At 44.1% G+C, this 21,690-nt stretch overlaps 1 protein-coding gene across 1 annotated transcript in view; it reads right to left on the bottom strand.

The window, feature by feature from the left end:
* The window catches only part of LOC120802654 (polypeptide N-acetylgalactosaminyltransferase 10-like), a 71,276-nt gene extending 51,523 nt beyond the window's left edge, over positions 1 to 19,753 (bottom strand). Inside the window, exons 1-2 of the mRNA XM_040150706.1 lie at positions 19,531 to 19,753; positions 414 to 516 (exon numbers count right to left, since the gene is read on the bottom strand). Of these exons, the coding sequence (XP_040006640.1) occupies positions 414 to 516; positions 19,531 to 19,689 (262 nt within the window). The 5' untranslated portion in view covers positions 19,690 to 19,753. The remainder of the gene's footprint in view (positions 1 to 413; positions 517 to 19,530) is intronic.
* Positions 19,754 to 21,690: the final 1,937 nt, after the last annotated feature.

Raw genomic sequence — 21,690 nt, 5'->3', positions numbered from 1 at the left:
CTGTATGATCTTTTAGAGTCTCAATCCACTTGGTACTTTTCTCACAAAATCAGCTAATTTGCCAGCTAAGCATCTAATACCAGATAAAAGCCAGCTAAATCCGTTGCACTGGTAATAAAAAGGCAAAGGTATGTTTCCCACCGAAGGCATGAGGCTGAATCAATGCTTTTTGTAGAGGATTAACTGCGTTTAATTATGAACTCAACTTTACTTGCAGCATTGATTTAGACTGCTTCTGAGAGAGAGAACGCCACTCGGAGGGAATTAAGAGAATAAAAAGAAGGGCTCAACTGTAGCGCTGCCTCGTGTCAGTGTTTGTGTATATGCGTGTGGTCCTGTGCTGAAACAGAGGAGATGTTCTCAGCAAACCTGCCTCGGCAGAACAGCAGCATCAGCAAAGAGCGCGGACCTACCGACGCGAGCAGCATCTCTCCTCATCGCTTCGTAGTTGTGCCAGTCTGTCCGCCGCACACCGTCGAGTCCAACCCGAGCGGCCTTCCTCATCTGGCTCAGCTCCTAAATGAGCACACAGAAAAAACACACGCAAACTATTAATTCCTCCATCATGCCTTTACCTCAACCAAAAAATGGTGCAAAGTTGAGTTGTATCACACTCTTCGTCGTCTTGGATGGAAGTCAAGTGAAAATTGAGTTTATTTCCAAAAGAGCACGGACACCATTTATGAAAACTTGGTGACCTCTAGGGTCATTGTCGTAGCTATAAAGAAAAGTATGCTCTCAATCAGAGTTATGAGATGCTTCCTCAAAAACAGAAATGATGCTTTGAAATAGAGTGGTGTCTGGCGCTAGTGAAAGAAAGCAAAAAAGGGAGGGAGAGACCTTGCGATGTAAATAATGTAGACTTTATTTACTGGACCTTTTTGTTTCAACAAACACACATATTTTTCCAGAAGAAACACAGGCTTTATACCCACTTCAGTCTTCCTCCTGGCAGTCACCCAAAACCTGCATGACTTTCATTTTGCTTCCTAAAATGTGCCGCTATCAGCTTGGCTTGGACAAAGTAAAAATTCTTAAAAATTTCACTGCCATTGCTGACACACACACCCGCACATACCCACACGCAAGTTTGCGCCGACCTCCATTGCAAACAGCCTAACCCAAACCCTGACCTTAACCATAACCAATTCATGCCTTACCCTTATCCTAACCTGACCTCAGTTAACACCTTACCCTGGACCTTAACCGGGACCTCGGAAACGATGATTGATTGATTAGGGCCAGGCTCTGGTCCTCCATGAGGACTACTGGTCCCGAAAAGGTCAGTTTTTATACCAGAAAAGGCCCCAAAGAGGTAATAAAAAACATGTACGCACACAGATACATAAACATACATCCGTAAACACCACACACAGAAAAACACACTCATCACCATGAGCTATTATTCTCTACTCAGCATTAAAATGTAAAAGCAGCCATTTATGAAATTGTCTTTGCTTTAGAAATGACTTTCTAGTGACTCATGATATTATAGGATCGCAGCACAATGGTAAATCAATTAGTTCCATGGGAGGACGCAATTAGTGATATGTTGTTATTACAAGCGACACGCGACACTGCGAGGAATGCTATTAACCAGGCTGCACCGCAGCACAGTCAAACGAACCACTGTGGCGAGCAATGGAAGTGTGTGTTCATGTGAGTGTGAAAGTGCTTACGGCAGCTGTTCCCTATTGCTCTGTTTGCTTCCAGTCTGCTTGACATTTCAGCGACAGCCGAGCCAATCTGCCAAGGTGGTAGAACACAAGGCCAAAACACTGTCAGTATGCCATTCTACATTCGCACTGCAGGCAGCACGTACCATACACTAATCTCGACAATAACCATAGTTAGTAGGCAATAAATCAACATACTTTATCATTTCATAACAACAGGTAAGTACACTATGCTGTTGTAAAAAAAAATAATTTTCAAAATATCTAACATTTTATCATTTATTTACTGAGATCTCCCTGAAACTGTGTAACAACCTCCATTTCCTCTGTGCGCTGCATTGTGGGAGAACAGTGACTCACTCAGAAATCGAGCATTTCTATTTTATCGTGCATACTGACATGTTACGTGCAGTTGCGTGCAGTGTGAACTTGCTTAGGATTAGCAGGGCCGTACGTATTCGGGACACAGCAGAAGAAGTCAGAATCGACCCGCTTGAGGCTGTAGTGTTCATGACACCCCACAGTTCCGCAGTGTTGGATGGAACGACACGGTGGCGATTTCGATATTTTACAAGCTTTGCTAATAGTAGCACTAAAAATATAATGGTTTGACCCAAATGCTCTCCTCAGATATCATGTTTATTGTGGGCGAAATGGGCAATTTGGCTTCGGGATGGTGCTAGATGAAAGCTCATGCGGTGACAAATAAAGTGACGTAGTTTTTCCTCTGGGGAGTAAACGTCATGGCGATCTGAATCCCCATAGATTTTGATACCTATTGCACAGCGGAGGAAGTTTGAGCCTGATGCTGTGGCTAGTGAAAAGGTGAGTGGTTGTCAAAACCATGACTGTTCATTCTCTAGCGACTCTGAGTATCCACTGCCAACCACTAAGTACATTTAACTTTATCCATTGGATTTAGTTATACCTTAAATCTAATGGACACCACTCATTTTGCGCAAGATCAGTTTACCCCTCAGGTTGAGTGCTCGGGATGTTTGGAGTTTGAAAGATGTAGGCTTTTACCAAGCAGTGGTAAATGCCTGCTATTTCATGAATGCCTTGTGAGTTTCTCAACCTTATTGGTCCGTGGCCCCTTTTGTTTATAAATGCACAAATTGATGTGTGTTACTGGATGTCATTTTATGAGTAAAACCTAAATCAGCCTTTCTCCTCATGAAATCACTGTGTCTTCCTAAAGCAGATATAAAAGTATAATAAGAATGAAAATGCAACCGCAGCATGCAACCAAGTACTGATGATTCCTTCCTTTTACAAAAATGGAAGGGAAATTTAATTACATGCAAAAAAAAAAAAGTGTGCATGAGAGCACTCCGAGCCACGGCTCAGTGCCAGGAGGCAACGAATGGTCAGACAGACAGTTTCAACTGACAGAACGGCTGATCTAAGGGTCCAGAGCCGAAATTTGAAACAAAGCTTCAATACCTCCAATACCAACCTCTTTTGGAAATAATTAGTGGCAAATTATTCCGATTGATGGAATTAGTGATGTGGTCGGTTATGAATGATTTTGTGGATGAGGAGGTCACTGAACTGAAACAGTGCTGTCCTGCAAGCTGAAATGAATGATGGAAAGCGTCGCTGCGCATCGATTTTAGTCTACAAAACAAAACTTCACTCTGACTTTCCTCACAATTTTCAGTTTAAGATTGCCATCCTGTTTTGTTTCTGTTAGTTTGTCTTTACTTTATTAAAGTAAAATGTCAGTATAATTATCTCAAGACTTCATTGTTGTCTCTCTTTGTTTCATATCTCCTCTCGGTGTGTCACGGCAGGACCTGACACGCAAGGAGATTCCATCTGTGTGTTTCCAAATAAAAGGAGTCGACACTGTGCCGACCCATTTCCTTTGATTACATTTTCAGCACACATTACCATGATTCCACTGAGACTTTGTGTTCTAACAAGACCTTGAAAAACAAGACATGGGGAAAGAAAAACTTTTGCAATCTGAGTATGTGTGCGTTTGTGTTTGTGGACAGGGGCTAAGAAAAACTGATTGAAATGGAAAAAGACACACACACACACACACAGATGAAAAGCTGTCGTAACCACACAACACTAACATGCATTAAATGGAACTGGACACCACATTAACCCAGCATTCTGGTGGAACTTCCATTTCCTCCCCACCATAGATGCACATTCGTTTTCATTCAGTTCATTGTAGTTCAGCTGTATTTAGTTCAGTTACGCTTGAAAGTACTGACATTCTGCATCACACCAGTGCACAGCTAAAGGGAGTACCTCTTCTGTTGAGGTTACAGCAGCATCCAAACTAGAGTCGGTGAAATAAATCCATTCACAAAAAGTGCAATATAGTCACTGCAACAGTTCAAACATACTAGAGCCCAGTTGCAGGTGAATTTGTCTTTCAGATTCTGCGAAATTCAGTTCCGGTGTCAGTCCCTCAGAATCCAAACAGCTAAAAGTTCCTCTCGGATCCACGTTTTTTCAACCGAGGTTCAACAATCACCCAAGATGGAGTCCATTGCAGAAGAGTCGTAGATTCATTTCTACATCCACATCGAAATCAAAAGACATGAACACGGTGCAGCCATTAGACAAGTAAACCGTGATTCTCATTTTTCATCAACTGGAAAAATTGTTGTCTATCATTTTTTCTGCAAGAGGTTTTTTTTTTTTTCTTTTTCCGCAAGACGGATGTGGTTAAACTATACACTCACTACTGAATACAGTTTAAAAAAAAAAAAAAAAACTGCAAGCAACTGCAACTGGCAGCATCTGACCTTCAGGTTGGAAGTAAGGTCACAAAGCCAGTTAAAAGGATGTACATTGATCAAATCCTATCAATTGTCACTATTTTGGTCTCAGCGGGTTATTAACGACAACACATCACGTAAGATTTAATTTCAGTCAAGCTTTTGTTCAGAAAATAGCAGCAATCCTTTCAGCAAACCTAACAATCGTTTCTCTTCTGTCTCACGGTGGCTCACCTGCTTCTGCCTCACTACACCAAACCCCCAGGGTTGCCTGACCCTATCTCATCCACTCCCACACTTTAAAAAAGGTCCAATTGAACCGTCAAGGCAGGTGGTGCAGGATTTCAAATAAAGGAGCTGATCTACACTGCTGTGGACCTGTACTGCGTACATCTCCAACACCTACCCCATGAAAGCTGCACACATTGTACAGAAGAAAAAAAAAACAAACAGTAAAAACAGCAATTTTTATTCTATTCTTTGTGACATACTCTATCCCTCCCTGCTGTGTGCTCTGCTGGTACCTTCCTAATAGCCATCATCGCTGGGACAAGACTTCACGCTGCCACAAACAAATTTCTGCTCTGGTCAATTTTCTACTCAATCAATTCAAGGTGCCGAAAAAAACAACTAATAGGGCATCACAGGAGCCATGCAGCCCATGCTTTATCTCCATCAACTCTTCAATCATTAATTACAAAGCACTGTGTCTGATAAGTGACAGGCTGCAATGAAAATTCATATTTTCTCAAGCAAAACATTCAGAGAAAGAGAAGAAGACATGGAAGTGTCCAATTTCACCTGCATAAGTGATCACTAATTAACTGTCATATTACCTTTTAATGGTCCCTTCATCTCTTCATCTAATGTTTGCTGCTACGAAGTATCTGTCCCTGGGTGGAGATAAACATTATGAGTTCCACTTTGAAGACTTTTTATGGACTGTGTGTGTGTGTGTGTGTGTGTGTGTGTGTGTGTGTGTGTGCTTGTGTACCTCCTATCCGGCAGTGGACATAACTGTACATAACTGCTTCTCTCTCTCTGGAAGTCCGGAGGGGGCAACATAGCCTTTGAGTCTTTCCTCTCAGTGTGGTACAACAAGTTACCTGAGGATTAAACCTACAACCTCAAAATGTCTGAATGGTCCTGTTACTCCAGTAACTCTCCACTTGGCCACCATTATCTGCCAAGTGTGGTCCGAAATTTTCCCTTTGAAAGGACCCAAAGGAAGGAGTCAAAGGCTCAAGAAAAAGACTTCCTTAAACAAATATCTCAGCATTTTAGAGGACTGCCTGGAAGTTCTATGGTTCAATTTTTATGAGGCTCTGTGAATTTTGAAGTCCAGCCTTAACAGTGAAGTCTCATAGGCTCTACGAAATACAGCTCATGAGTGGCTGACCAAATGGCTCAGGGTGTGAGAGGATCTCTTTGAAATTCAGAGGTTCTCAGGGAACATTCTGAATTTTGATGTCCGACATCCAAAGGGTGGACACATATGTTCTAAGAAAAACCGTTGAGAAGTTTTGAGGTCAAGGGTTAGATCATTGTGATGCTCACTAAATTAAAAGTCCAGTGTCCAAAGGAAAGAGACAAAGGTTCCTAGTAATGAGGCACAAGTGTGTCTGGTCAAATAGCTCAGGGTCTCCGAAGACCACCAAGTTTTGAGGACTTGATTTAAATCCCTAGGGTCTGCACTGAATTTTGAATTTCAACACCTAAAGTAAACACTCGAAGCTCTAACAAATATTTTTTGAATATCTCTTCACAACAATCTCATGTTTGAAGAGTTCTTGGAAGTTTTGAGAATTTTGGTTTGATCCTTTTTTCTTTCACTGAATTTTGAACACCTAACACCCAAAGACTCAAATTCTCTAAGAAATACAACTCAGAAGTGTCTGACCAAATGGCTCAGGGTGTGAGAGGATTGCTTTGAAATTCTGAGGTTGTGGGTTCAATCATCAGGGCACTTACTGAATTTCGATGTCTGACTTCCAAAGGGTGGACACAAAAGGTCTAGGAAGTGTCTGACCAACTGGCCCAGGGGTGTTAGAAGATTTCTCTGAAATTTTGAGTTTGTGGGTTCAATTCTTGGTGAATTTTTAAATTCAGTACCCAGATGAAAGACTTGAGAACTTAAGAAATTAAGCTCAAGCGTCTCCAGCCAGGTAACTAGGTGTAAAAGAGGAATGCTTGGAAGTTCTGAGGATGTGGTTTTGATCTTTATAAGGCTCAGTGAATTTTGAAGTCGAACACCCTAAGTGAAGACTGAAAGGTGCTCGGAGAGACGCCCCGAGTGCAATCAGTACCTTGGTATGTTCTCCTGAGGCCCTAAGGCACCAGTGGTGCAGTGTCTGGTTCAAGTCCTCACTGTTTTCAGTACCTGGGGTGTCAAAACGAATCTTGTCTGTGTTCACCACAGACAGTTCCCCTGCAGGCCATGGAGGTCCCCTCTTTGATATGTAGATGTCCCCCAGGGTTGAAAGTCCCCTCTAAACAATTTTTAAAGAAAATTACAAATGCAGTTTTGCAGTTATATTACGAAAGAAGACCTCAACTCTAAATTTTGTATCTTTTTTTTTTCTTTTCAAAATGGCTTGAAATAGTGGTCTAAACTTGCGAAACGAAACGAAACACGAAAAAGGGACTTCGTTTGACTCTTTCAGCACCATGAACACACACAGAGGATTTTCACAATGAAGTCGACTATTTGCTAAAACCCTCACCCAAATAGTGATCATCATAGCTTAGCAACTGTAACTATGCAGGGGATGCCTGTCATACTCTGGATTTCTCCACATCTCAAAAAACAGCGTGCATGGAGCTGTGAAACTGATATCCAGTATCTAATGAATTTGTGCGGTCATAGCTTTTTTAAATCACTGTTTATCAATGTAAACTGGAAATGTGCCGTTATAGTATGGAAATCTTGACAGGCATAGCAACATAATTTAGGAAAGCAGAGCTTAGCAACAGTCATCTGCACCTTAAGAAAACGTAAGATCTACCCTGCTGCACCTTTTTTTTCCTACATTGTACTTCTTGATTCTACTTTACTCAATATTTTTTGTACATTACTTCTTCCTCTTGAAATATCTACTAGCCATTTTATGCCATCTCCCACTGGTTTCTGAAAATGTCTGACACGTCGCACCTGACCCGACTTGAAAAGGTTTTCCACAACACAAAAACACAGTGGGAAAAAAAAGAGACCAACGGGAATGGACATGCCGTGCTAACCTCTGAGGCATTACCTCCTCTGCAAAGAGTTACTGCATCATGCTTTGCAGTGGCTTTATTCCGCAGTGGATGTAATGTGGAACAGGAGAGAAATGTTTCTCCTGAGCAATAAGTGACAGCAAAATCAGAGCAAAAAATACCGGTGACATTTGAGGTCTCAACTGTTCTTTCAAGTGTTGCTTCTAAACGCTCGATTAAAGCGCAGTGGAAAAACTTTGCCGGGAAAAACCCCTAGAGTTTAGAGTGTCAGATTTTTATCACATGCCAGCCTCCTTTTGTGTGTGTTCTCCTGTCCTGCTTTGTGTGCGCTCTGTTTGAAAGCGCCCTGGTAGGTCTTGACTGAATAAATACCACTGGGTTATTGTTTTCATTGCCCTCAGTATGTAGTTTACCGTAATGCTATGCTCTCCAGGCTGTTAAGATGAATGACTGTAGCGAGGAGCATCTTCAACAGACCAGCCATGTCAACAATTTACAATTAATATTTGAACTAATGATGTGTTCCCTGGCAAAAATAATTATTAAATCACAAAACTGTACAAAATTTGCATTGTCATTTGTAAAAGGGCATGGGCACAATATCTGCTGGTAGTGTTGTATGAAAATGAATGCATCCACTGTACAATTAGTATGAGTATATACTGTACAGCATCTATTCTGCATTTTCTTTCATTCGTACTGGGGGAGAGGAAAAATCGTAATTTCACATCATTTTGTTCAGAGGAAAAATTATTATTATTATCTATTTTATTAGATTTATTATTCTCTATATTAAATTTGATACAGACGTTCATTATCCCTTACAATATGAACTGTAATTACTTTGGTGATCCTCTGTTTTTGTTTTGTTTTTTTATCTCGTGCCACTAAGAGTTCAAATTACTCACTTGTCCAACACTTTGGTTCGTGACACATTTTAGAAAATTTATGGGAAATTGAAAATGTCTTTCCCTGGTAATTGTACATAACATACCTCAAAACCTGAAAAGAGGAATACCATGACACAGATTCCTTTTAATTTAGGTAACACCCTGTACATCCGGGTGCACCACACTTCCCGCCATCATTTCCATTTGCTCAAAGACCAGGAAGGGACAGAAAAAAAGATAAAACATTGACTAGACATTGTAGCCAAATTAAAGTTTTTCAATACCATTTTTGAATTTCAGAGGTGCTGTCCGACAATAACATTGCTTATCAGAGCTACGCAGATGACACTCAGATTTACTGAGGTCTCACAGACTCACTCCGCCAGTGCTCACAATGCTTGAACGCTTGAATGCAGTGCACCTTCAGCAGTCACATCAAGACAACTAAATCAGCTTTTTATCCTCTCAAACTAATAACGAGAAATAGATGTCCCATGTCCATACTAGATTGAGAGAATCCAAGCATTTAATCACCAGGGTGGAGAAAAATGCATGAATGAGTTTCCCTGACGGGCTCTTGTCTGGTCCTCCAAAAAAAGATCATTAGACAACCTAAGCTCTTTCAGAAGTTGCTGCCCGAGTTCTAACGAGAACCGGGAGAGATGAGAAAATCAATCCTGGTTTTGTAAATCTTTACACTGGCTACCAGTTACAAACAGAATAGATTTGAAAGTGCTGCTGCTGATTTATAATTCACTCAATACTGTGAGGCCAAAATACATGTCTGATCGCCTTGAAGAATATAAACCCAGATCTTAGATCTGTAGGAAGCAGTCAGCTGGTAGAACCTCGAGTCCAAACCAAACAGTTCATTTGGTTATTGCACTTTTTTGTTTTTATCATCCTCATCCTTGCTATCAGCTGTTGTAGCTCTGCATTGTGGGAAGTTGTAACACTATTGTTGCGCAACAATTAAAAGAAAAAACAAGGTTAGAGTGTCCGAATCGACATTGCTAAGCTTTATGGTACCTTTTGATGGCAGCTCATGGCTCAAAAGTCAATATGAGCACCTAAGGTTGGTGCAATTTAGCTAGGCATTGTTATTTCCTTATTTCTCGCATTCACCTGTGAATAGATGATGCTTTGCTTGTTTTCAGCTGCTTTCAGATGTGCTGTGCAGAACAAAGGGGAGGAGTGAAGAAGGTAGAGGAGTACAACTGGACAGTCTTTGTTTGGCGTGGAAGAAAAGCTGGTGTAACAGCAGTATGTCTGTTAAGAACAGAGTTTCCCATTCATTCTCTGAGGAGGATGAATCAGACCACCTTGGGTCAATACTTCCCTTTTCTGTTTCCTCTCCTCCCGCTGAGAGTCGACAGTAGCCCGGAGTGCTCTTTTTTTCTTCCCCTTCCTGTTCTGTCAGATCACAGACAGATCTACCTCAATCCCCAGAGACACAATTACCTTTCTGTTCTACCTCAACCTCTGCTGCTCCTCCTCCACCGTCAGCCACTTCACAGACAAGTCAATCGGTGCTGGAGGCCGACAAACCCCCCTGCCCCCTCCTCTACGAACACAAAACTTTTGCATACACTAACTGACCTACAGTGGCAAGAAAAGTGAGCGAACCCTTTGGAATGACCTGGTTTTCTGCATTAATTGGTCATTAAACGTGATCTGATCTTCATCTAGGTCACAAGTATAGACAAACACAATGTGCTTAAGGTAATAACACACAAACACCTACAATCGTTCGTATATTTATTGAACTCACCCATAAAAAAAATCCATTTCCATTCTTCCTACAGAACTGCTCAGCTCAGCCATATGCTGAGGGCGTCTGGTGTGAACGGCTCTCTGAGCTCATTCCACAGCACCACTATTGCATTAAGGTCTGGGCTCTGACTGAGCCACTGCAGAAGGTGGATTTTCTTTGTCTGAAGTCATTCTGTAGTAGATTAACTTCGATGTTTAGGGTCGTTGTCCTGCTGCATCACCCAACTTCTACTGAGCTAAAGCTGGCGCATGGCGCACAGCCACCCTGACATTATCCCTTAGTTTTATCAGTCCAAAAACCGTTTTGCCAGCGTTGTGGAGTGTCAAGCTGCTCTGCGGGAAACTCCAGGTGTGCAGTGATGTTTTTTGTGGAGAGCAGCAGCTTCCTCTTTAGTGTCCTGCCACGGACACCATGCACCGTGCACTGTGATTTGTGTATGGTAGACTCATGAACACAGAAGTTAACCGGCGCCATGATGGAGTCATCTTAGCTCGGCGCCCACTTCTAGAGAGAATAGCCGCAGAACTAAGTCATCTCCATTTATAGACAGTTTGTCTGACTGTGGACTGATGAATTGCCAAACCCTCTGAGATGACTCTGTGACCCTTTCCAGTTTTATACAAATCAACAATTCCTGATTCTTCTTTTTTGGGGAGTATGATTCACATCAGCAGATGCTTCTTCTGAAGCAATTTTGTGTTTGTGTTTTTAGTTTAAATAGATTGTGTTTGTTCATAATTGTAACTTCTCAACATAAAAATCTCAACATATTTTAAGACAAATTTATACATAAATGCAGATGCCTCAGTGAAAGGCCAGGATAGAGAGAGATGAAGGAGTCCTATGATTGTCCGTTCACAACTGATAATATTGGTACCAGCTTCATTGCTGTGCAGAAAGGATGTTCAAGCTGCATACTCTGATTTTTATTTCATTTTCTTGTTTATTTTATTTGACTGATTTTTTTTGTTTGGTTTTCTTATTTGTTTTCCTTTGGCAACTTTGGGGCAGGAGAACTCCATGAATAGCCCATAGACATACAGCCCTGAAATATCACGTTTTAAAGCTGCTGCAGCTAGTATGGCAGCAAACAATTTTCTCCTAACACACCCAGCAGACAGCAGCATTATCATTCCTCTGAGGGTTGTGACAGACATAATCAAAACACAGAGACGGTGTCAGTTCTAACTTTCAACTGCGTCAGGGAAGCGGCGAAACAGCATTGGAACTCCTGTCTGAGCCAGACACGAGCTTGAGGCAGAGGACCTCCAGGCGAAGGCCCTTGCAGAGAGGCACTCCAAACCCCCCTCAAAGAGAGGCTCTGCAAGGCCACGGCAGAGTCCATTATCTCCCAAAAGGATTCATTATCCAGAGTCCTGCTGAGACTGAAAGAGCAGCCACAGAATCAGAAAGAAGCCAGGACTTTTGCACCCCTCTGCCTCCCGCTGTCTCAGACTCTCTGCTCCTGATATTGACGGATTGTGGTACGAACATCTCACAAAATGTTTAGACCACCTGCTGTTGAGAAGATGAATCCAAATTATGGCTCTCACTCCTTTTTGATTTTAACTATTACGTCAAAGTAAAGATGAAGAAGGACACAGGGAAATAAAAAGATGTACAATGGATTCTGCAAACGAGTGTGTGTGTGTGTGTGTGTGTGTTTTTCCCTAACTGTACTGAGAGCAATGAAAAGCCACAAGGCACTCAGCAGCTGCTGTTTTAAAAGGCACTAAATGTGGCGTGAACAAAGATCTGTTTTCAAGCTGAATTCCCGGATAGAGAAGCAGGGGGCTTATACGTAAATAGGTAAGTTGTAAAAATTGTACATTCTCCTTGAGTCAAAGATGAAATGATCTGGGTCTGCTGTCCCTGGTTTGGGCTAGACCTCTTAGTTCCAAACAGGGGAGCTCCTCGTGCCAGAGAATACAATGACATTTTGTACAACCGTGTGCTTATAACTCTGTGGTAACAGTTTGGGGAAGACCCCTTCTTGTTTCAACGTGACAATACCCTTGTGCGCAAAGCCGGGTCCCAACAGAAATGGTTTTCCGAGTTTGGTGTGGAGGAACTTGACTGGCCTGCACAGAGCCTTGACCTCAAACCTATCTACCCAAATCACTGACGCTCTTCTGGATCTCTGCAGCCGGGTTCCCAAATCTCGGGGAAAGACCGAAACCGGAAGGGTGGAGGCTGCTACAGCGGCAGACAAAGTCCCATGGAATTTGACGTGTTCAGGTGCAACGCTAGTGTGTCAACATATATTTGACGATATAGTTTACTCCTGCTCTCTCTCCCTCTGCAGAACTCTGCTTCTCTTTTCAGCTTGCAGGCTTTGTATCTGCTCTGATCTGCGTGTACATGCACAGATAGTAAACAAACAAACACAAAAAAAAAAAAAAACAAGAAAGTACACACTAAGAGGAGAGACACACTTTCAGTTGTATAATATGCACAAATAAAAAGATATCGCTGACACACACTAAGGAGGGCAAACTGCACAACTGTACACAAACACCCCTCCAGCTAAAAGCAATCCTGCTATCAACCGGTAACAGCTGACTGCTGAGTCTCCCAAACAGCTAAAGGATATTAATAAAAACGTCTGACGGATATGGCTGGGGAACATGCAGATATCGGAATTTAAACTCCTATTACTGCTACTGAACACTTTGATACATATGCATACAGTACTGCTAACAGAGAGTTTGTTTTGCTTTTTAAAGCCTCTTAAGCACAAAAAAATGGGGCTGACAAAAATGCTTCAAAGCTTCCTTCCTTCCCATTGTAATCACAATTAAACACAGTGATCAAACCCAATGCTGCGGGGTTTTTTTGTTCGTTTGCTTTTCTTTTTGCCTTTTGTTGCCAAGGTTCTCTGAAGTGTTACAGGTGCAGTCACGGCAAACTTCCTTCCTCTTTAATTTGAGGAAGGGGCGAGATGTGCTCCCGCGGGTACCGTCGTGAATGGATCCGGACAATTCGATGTGATTGAGCAAAAACTCTCCCGTGCAGCCATGTCCACAATATGTGACTGTGAAACGCGAGCCTCCGCTGGCTCCGGTCCAGACCCACCTGAGCTGTGCAAATGAGCTCCTTGTTATCATATCGAAGGGAGAGGAAACCAGGGGAATAACAGCACAGAAATGCTGTATGGTGGCCACTAAATGCTGAGTATCCGTGCCACCGGTACAGAGCGGCAGCTTCCTGTCCCACCGCTGAAGGCGAGGCCTGACAGACAGGCACCTGTCAGCCCCTGCCTCACCGCTCTGCGAAAACAGTCTGCAAGGACCGGCTTCAAAGCTTCGGAGGTACCCTGAGCTTCCAGATGAAGCTGAGAAAAAAGGGAGGCATTTTACCTCCTTGTGAGAAAAAGGGAAATAAAATTCAACTCTGTGTGTAAAGCGCCGTCCCTCTGCTATTGAGATAATGCTAAAAAATATAGATTTTTTCACCCTTGAAACAAGGGGAAGAGGCTGCTGCCGGTGTTCTCAATGCACGAGACACACTTTGTGTTTTTCACATTACAACCTGAACTGGGCAGAACTTGAATATTACAATGAACCGACTTTTAGTAGAATCGTGTTAAGAGTTTTGTCTCTCGGGAAGCAGAAGAGTAAAGAGGCATGGTTTCATTAAACTTCAATCTGACTTGAGCTGAGTAGGGCAAAATTGATTCTCCACCTTGGAAACTGCAAAACCATCTCACCTCAAGGTGAGCTTAGTGCTCGCTCCGGAGCTTTCGGTCATATCCCGTGAGCTTCATCAGCAGAAGGATTCATTTGAGTGTTTGTCTTTGTCTAATATTTTCCCACAAAGTGATATGTATAAATTATATCAATTTATTTCAAACTTTGTACACTGCATGCCTTTAATATCATATTGTATTTAATTATATTAAATTATTCTTTATGTTCACCACATTCCCTTTTTTATCCGCTGTCTTTTATGCAAATGCGTTTCTTTGCTACCGCCTGACATTAAGTGCTCAACATTTAAGTTTAATGCGTTCTGATCTGGTCTGGTGAAAAGGCTCATTAGTCAAACAGCCTCTTTCTTTAAGGATGATCATTTGTAAATCACAACCCAATTACTATTTTATTTTTGTTGTCAAGAGAATAAAACTCAGGAGATCAACTGTAGAGAGCAATAACAGCTTTTGCCATGAGGTGTGAATGATAATTTCCCTTCTGAGTTGTTTCAGACATCAAAACACGAATTTATTAAAAGACTGAGACCTGTATCTGTTAGAGTCAATTTATGTGATAATTGCAAGGTTTTGCCTTTGTTCAAAATATCAAAAAAATTAACAAGTATCCAAAAATTCCTGTTGCGTTTGTTGTTTTCTTTGTCTGTTACGGTGATTTGGATGCAGTTAAAAGGGAGCGTAGAGTTGAAAAGCGTCGTTTCAGTCACTGAGACACTTTATCCTCACCAGAGAAAACAACAGCATTTGTTAAAAGATTTTCCGGACAAGTGACCTCTTGCCACGGTGACAAGGATGGAAGTAGCAGGACGTGACATTTACCACTTCAAAATATCTACAAGAGGCTCGGGTTGACGTTTTGGGTCGACAAAGCGCACGACTTTACAAGGGAGGCCAGATTCGGACGCCGTCGCTTGGTTCCCCGTAACCATGACGATAACACTTGTCTAACCTTAGGCCCCTACCTTAGTTGCCTAAAACTTCACAGAGGTCATGGAGGCGGCGTTGCAGTGTTCTGGTTGTTAAACCTCAAATGAAATGAGTTATTTTCTATGAATCACATAAACGGTCAGATAAATCAGACCACGAGGAAACGCAACAGAATCCCACCCGAGTCAGGACGCGGAGCCCTGTTGCAACGACGAAGGCCACCACAAACTGCATCCCTCTGTCTCTGTTTTAGAGCCACAGATGAAGCTCTATAGTCACATGACCGGCGGCAGCAGCAGCGGCAGCCCCGCAGTCTTCTCTCTCCCTCGTGTGTGAATGTCTCCCTGTCAGCAGAATTCAGACTACAGATGAGTGACTTGTCTCTGCTCGTTGCCTCTGAGCCTGGCTCCGTTCAACCCGGGGCTACCGAAGGAAAGATGCGGCTTTCAAGCGGCTGTGCCCGTCCAAATCAGACGGGCTCCGCTCTGCTGGGCCTTGCTCACGCTGCGTCGCGCCGAGACAGGTGGCTCCCTCCCTCCCTCTGCCACGGCGATCAATGCTCAATATGGTCGAGAAAGAGCAAATCCATCGATTCGACACAAAGAACTGCCAGTGTGCCGCTGAAAGGGATTCGGCCACACCGGAGCGCCCACGGCTGGCAAAGTTAACCCCAATCCATTTTATTCTTAAATAAAAGGGAGCAACGCCAGCTTTTTGCCTCTCCGCGTTTTGCCCTGTTTCACTTCACAAACATTTACTCTTCAGTCTATTAATGAAATGGAGACTCTGAGTCCCACAGAACACACAAAGCGCCGCTGCTCGGCTCCCGCTGGGGCTGAAACCTCCAACCGTTTCACACTTCTGGCCACAACTTAATCAGCGGCCAGACCGCATCGGAAAACACCTGGTTTCGTATCACAGATCGGGGCATGCGGCCAGAAGTTCAACGGGCTCAACCGCCAGTGCTTTTCATTCAGCTAATTATGCGTCCTCCCATCCTTGCCCTTGGGGAAAGGCTTCAGAGGAGCTCGGGGAGAGGAAGCACGGGTTGGGTTTTTTTGTTTAACCAATGGGCAAACAACCCTTCAACATGTCTGCGGTGCTCGTTTTAGTGACCGGTCTGATCTGATGTGATGTGAATAGAGCTAGAATAACCAGTACTCAGTAGAAATGACTGGAAACTGCAAATTCCTGGAACTAAAATGCTCCGGGGCGAACAGCAGAAATCTGGCTGAGAAAAAGTGCAACCAAATAAATGTAAACGAGGATGCGGCTGAGGAAACTCGTTCTTGTCTTCCTCCCTGGGTAAATACATTTAGAAAAAAAAAAAACAATCTGTATGAATGTTATTCATTTATATTCTATTTTATCTAATACATCAGTGGGAGAGATTGTGTATGAATGAGACTGCAGCTCATACTGTTTGAATTTAATCCGCTCTGATCTTATTCTGATGGTTTAAGCATGGTGTCTTCTACAAGTGAAACAGACAGAAACCAACAAGGGGGAAGGAAAAATCAGCTACAAATGTCTCTAACAAGACTTACGTGGGAAAAGGCTGAAGAGGATTAGGGTATTGATTTTTATCTACTTCAGTGAAGCCATAACAGCCCACAGGGAGCACTACAAACACGGAGCACAGTCACAAATATCATTCCTTCCTTTTCCCTCATTTGCACCCTTGTCCCATCTGTCTTTCGCTAATAAAAGTTTAGGGGAGAGAGGCCGAGCAAAGGGTGAACGACCGCAGCCAGTTTCCAGCAGTCCAGCGGCGTGTGGGACGGTGAAGTCCGACGAATGCGGGTGCCGGCCGACGACAGACCGGCAGCCTGTCTGAGGCGCTTCGCTGCTTTTCACCCAGTGCATGCTGAGAGACCCAAGGGGGACAGTCTCCAATACTGTATCTCATCCCTCAATAAAATTACACCAAAGATGTCACACAACACGGGCAAAAGACGTTTTATTTTTCTTTTTTAAGTTCAGAACCCGGGTCTGCTTATCATAGATCTAGCCATCAAACTTACTGCATCAGGCGAGACCGTGTTTTACTCACCAGACTTCTGAACAGCCATTGGACAGAGGCAGAGACACAGCCCTGTCTCCCACAAATGACGTTTCTCTACAACTAAACCACGACAGCAAATACGTTTTGAAGGAAAGGTAAACCCGACCGGGACTGTGGGCGCGAGTCCCGGTCTCTGGGGCGACAGTCGTGTCCTTTGCATGCCCCCAAATCCACCCCAACCACCTCCCGGTGACTCCGCTGCTGTCCATAAATATAGCGCTTCATTCAATTAAAAAAATGTTGCCTCTGAACATAATCCAGCCAAGAATGACATTTTTGACAAAGCACAAATTTGCTGTTGCAGTCTAGTTGCATATAAACATAATTTCCAGGACTCACTCTCGCAATCCTGAGCAATGAGACTGACTTTTGAACAGGTCCAGCGTAAACCAACTTTCCAACAACTGCTCCAACTTAAATGACAAAGTCAATTGTTTGAATATTTTTTGCCTGTGCCTTCCAAAACCGTAACGACCTCTTCCATCCGTGGACTTTGTTGCCCTATAACAACATCAGCCAGACCAGCATTACAACTTTTAAAAAACCTGCCTGCGCGTTTGACGACTTGCCAGGATGATCCTGAGGCGTCCATCCGACGTCTAGAAACCACGAAGGGGGACAAATTTAGCTCCTCACCCATGGTCAAAAATAATCTCAGGTTCCGTTTCCTTTCACTTTCCCTCTCACACGACAACTCTGGGAATCGTCGGGAGCGTAGAACCACCACCTAAACAGAATAAATATGATCTCGCTCGCAAAAATGAGCAAGAAACGCTTTTCCAAACCGACGCAGTAAAGAAGATGCATTATTTAATTAGCCGTGATGTTCTTGTTGAAATTCTGAGGGATATTAGGGGCAATTTATGCAAAACGTTCTCTCAGGATAATATCAAATGACATTTGTTCCACAACCAGAGAGTTACTTTACATCAGCGATCTATCTTACAAAACACAACACCTTGCCACGAGGGGATTCTTGGGGGCAAATGACTGAGGACTCTCACTTGGGGAAATGGAATAAAAAATCAACTGAAAGGCTAAAACTAATCTTAGGTGTTTCTGATTTTCAGAGCGATAGTGCGTTTTTCGCCTGGAAGTTCCAACTCTGCTCAGATATTCTGGCCTCAGAAGTTATTGCTTCAAAATTGATCCACAAATCCTAATAAAGTGAGTCTGAGGAAATAACAAAGAAACAAAACAAAAAAAAAGGGGGCCCACTTTGCACCATGGTCGGTAAATCAGTGAGTCATTAGTCAGTCCGTCAGTAGACCTTATCGATCCTAATCACCTTCTCTCATCTTCAAAGGGGAAATTCGTGCCTGGGAACCTCTGTCTGAACCTGCTGCTGCGGACGGCGGATCGCCATCTGAATGCAATAACAACGCAAGCGCTGCTGCTGACCGGCGACGCGCGGATTTGCACACAAGTCACGGCAGACGACGTGCCTTCAGAAGTTGTGGTGCTACCTCAGGCTGCTGAATCTGAACTTAATCCCTCAGACAAAAACCTGAAGTCTTCCCCACCCGGAGCTCGTCGTGAGCAGTGGAAAAGTGGCCGTTTCATGCTTTGAATCGGAGGGTCGGGGTGGCTTTTTCTTCTCACGCGTACAATACGAACAGATACCCGACGAGAGCGATTCTGGCAGATGTGGCAGGTGCTCAGGCCGTGGGATCACCCTAGGCGGTTTCAAAAAGCGACTGGCTGCTGTAGGGAGGCGCTGGAGAACTGAAATGTGTAAATACCAGAGACACAATGTAGAGACTGGCTAGTTAGTTGTAGAAGTCATTTCTATCTCTATGACCTAGTCCCAGTGTCATTTCTAGTCAGTTAATCAACATTAGGTTACAATAAATCAATTACAATAACCGGTGGCTGCCTTAGTGGTTTACCATGGCAACGGCTACAACCCGGATGCTGAAGGGGAAACCGTCCACACTTGCTTCTCATAAAGAAACCGATGCCACGCGTCAGGTGCAAGTACCAGTTGGGAACGGAGCTCGGTGCCACCGAGCGGCCGACGAAACCAACACCGCTCCCACGGTTCCCGGGAGATGATCTGAACGCCCAACTTCTCGCCACCCGGTGGCCCCGCCGCCGCCGGGACCGAATCTAAAATACCCTGAACAACCCGATCAAGTATTCGACGAAGTCGACGGTTCAATTTTCGACGCCTCAGACCCGGCGCCAGCACCCGGCGCTCTCCGCGGTGCTGAACCCCGGGCAGCGCTCGAAGTGCCACTCTGCGACCGGTACAGTGGATCCAGTCGGCGTGCGCCTCGCAGACCTCCTCTGCCGGTCTGCGCGGATTTTTCCGCCACGGTAACCGTCACTTAGGAGGTCGCCCGGTTCTTTGCTCTTTGTTTCAGATTATCAGGTACCGAGCAAAGTCTATCAATGCTCCACTCCGCCGCGGAAGTCCGTCGAATTGAGAGGAAAACGAGGAGACAGTTAAGAAAGGGAGAAACGAAAAAACGTGAGTCAAGACTCCCCCCCCGAAGGACCCAGAGTCGCGACCGAGCTCCCCCTTACCTGTACCGGGGGGATGCCGCCCGGACCGTCCGCTGCGTCGGGCGAGTTGTCGAACACTCGGTCCCTGTACAGAGACCACAGCCCGACGTTCGGGAGGAAGAGAAGAGCCGCCAAGAGCAGCCCGGCGAACTGCAGCAGCCTCTTCTCCTTCCGCCTCATCTCTCCGGGAGAAAGCGTGCGAAGCGGCGGCGGAGGAAAACTGGCGAGTCCCGAAACCACCGCTCGGCTTGGCGGAGACAACTTTCACCCTGACCGGGCGGGGGGGGGGGGGGGGGCGGAACAGCCACGCACACGCGACGTCCGGTCGCCACTTTCAAAATAAGACCCTCTACACTCAAACGTTGCTTTGACTGTTTGACTCTAGTACGATTTAAAACAAAAAAACAAAAAAACAAAAAAAACAACTACAACAACTCAGTTATGTTACCTGTAAAAACAGCGTCTGGGTTAAACAGTAAAGTCAGTGGCGATGACAACCAAGTTGTGGATTCACAGTTAGAGAGACATTTACATTAAACATTCACAAAATGACCTACATATATACAGTACATGTAAAATGTGCCCGACATTCAGTTTGTATTCACAGTGTCACATTTAGGTTAATTCCCTGATTTGAAATCAAATCAATCTCTGGGATTTTTGTTTTTTTTTTCTTTTAATTGCCTGTTTGCAAATCAAGTCATCCTGTTGTTTTCACAGTTTTATTCATCACAACATTTATCAGGATGTAGAAAAGCCTTTAACATCTGACTAGAACTCGAGGAAATAGAGACTGAATCACAAAAGCGAACATTCAATACGTTGTTTTTCTTTCAGAGAAGCAGAAATGGTAGCGTCCTAGACACCAACAATCATATCATAAAAGACCATAGTAGTACATCTGACTGAGGAATTGATTCAAAACGCTAAATGAAAAAAATGAAAAGAAAATTAAAATGTCCCCGATGATCACGTCGGAGAAGCAAGAAGGTTTATGTAAAAGTTAAAAACAAAAACAAAAAGTCCACTGGCTCTGAAGGGTCTATTTAACCCCAAAAATGGGGGCTTACGAGACCAAGGGGTTTCAAATACACCAGAAGAAACTCTGACACCAGGAGCTCCCTTGCACCGTAACCCAGTTTTAACCATTCAGCATGTACCTGCTAGATTGCCACCCCCCCCCCCTTAGTCAATGCAGTGATTCCACTGAGTGTTTCCATAGGAATTACATTGTCCTGCACATACACTTGATGCCCCCCAGCCCCCACGACAGAACTGCCGCTTTTGTTTTGAAGGGCAGAACAGCAATCCTTTGACTGCCTCCACGGCAGCTTGACGCAGATTATCATTTTGAAAGGAGACCTGGGCGGGAAAGTAGCCTGGATCCCACCTTTGACCGTGGCTGAGATCAGCGCTTACATAAACTGAAAAGCACTCACTCTTGTTCACTGCCGTCCCGCTGCGTTAGTCAAAGCCGAAGCATGTTGAGATACCTACCGGGTAAAGGCATGGACAAGTAATATACAAACCGGGTAAGTAAATATTCAGGACTGTTGCAGACCATGCAGAATATTTCCGATAAACATAATTTGGCGACATATGATCTGAGCGACTGATCCGTGTCCACGCAGCAGCTCTATAGCGGCTCCAAGCTCGGTTATGTGACCGGTTTAAATCTTCTGGTCCCAGACGGTGTCTTCAGGTGGCGCTCTGTGCTTGGGGAGCTCTACTCCTGATCACCTCGACAGTACAGATGTGGAGACAACTAACCGACGAGCCTTGCCCAGAGCACGGTGGGATTTTCAGGCGCTCGCCATCCAGGCGGCCACCGATTCCCCTTTGACGTCCATGTGGTGTGAAAATCGACCGCAATCAGAATGAAAGGGGCTTTGAGCTCGTTTCCGCGAGGTGATCCATCTCAGTGAGCATCACGGCTGCTCTCGAGCCACACTGTTGTATGGTAATGCAGTGCAGACCATTTAAATCAGGCTCAATTTATTGTAAATGGGTTAAATCGTGAAAAAAAGACCGGTAAAGTTTCTTTTTAAGCGCAACCCGACAGCAGCTGAAGAGTCTGGTCTTTGCCGACCTCCAGTAGTTTGACTTCTCCCCAAGCTGCAGTGACGTATGGGTGTACTCCAGGACCCTGTGACATCGCCGTCGGGCGCGCTTGGGAGTGCT

This window comes from Xiphias gladius, chromosome 17 (genome assembly GCF_016859285.1).
Source record: "Xiphias gladius isolate SHS-SW01 ecotype Sanya breed wild chromosome 17, ASM1685928v1, whole genome shotgun sequence".
NCBI classification, from domain to species: domain Eukaryota; kingdom Metazoa; phylum Chordata; class Actinopteri; order Istiophoriformes; family Xiphiidae; genus Xiphias; species Xiphias gladius.
Note: the sequence above shows the minus strand (reverse complement) of the source record. Positions and strands in the feature narration are given on the sequence as shown.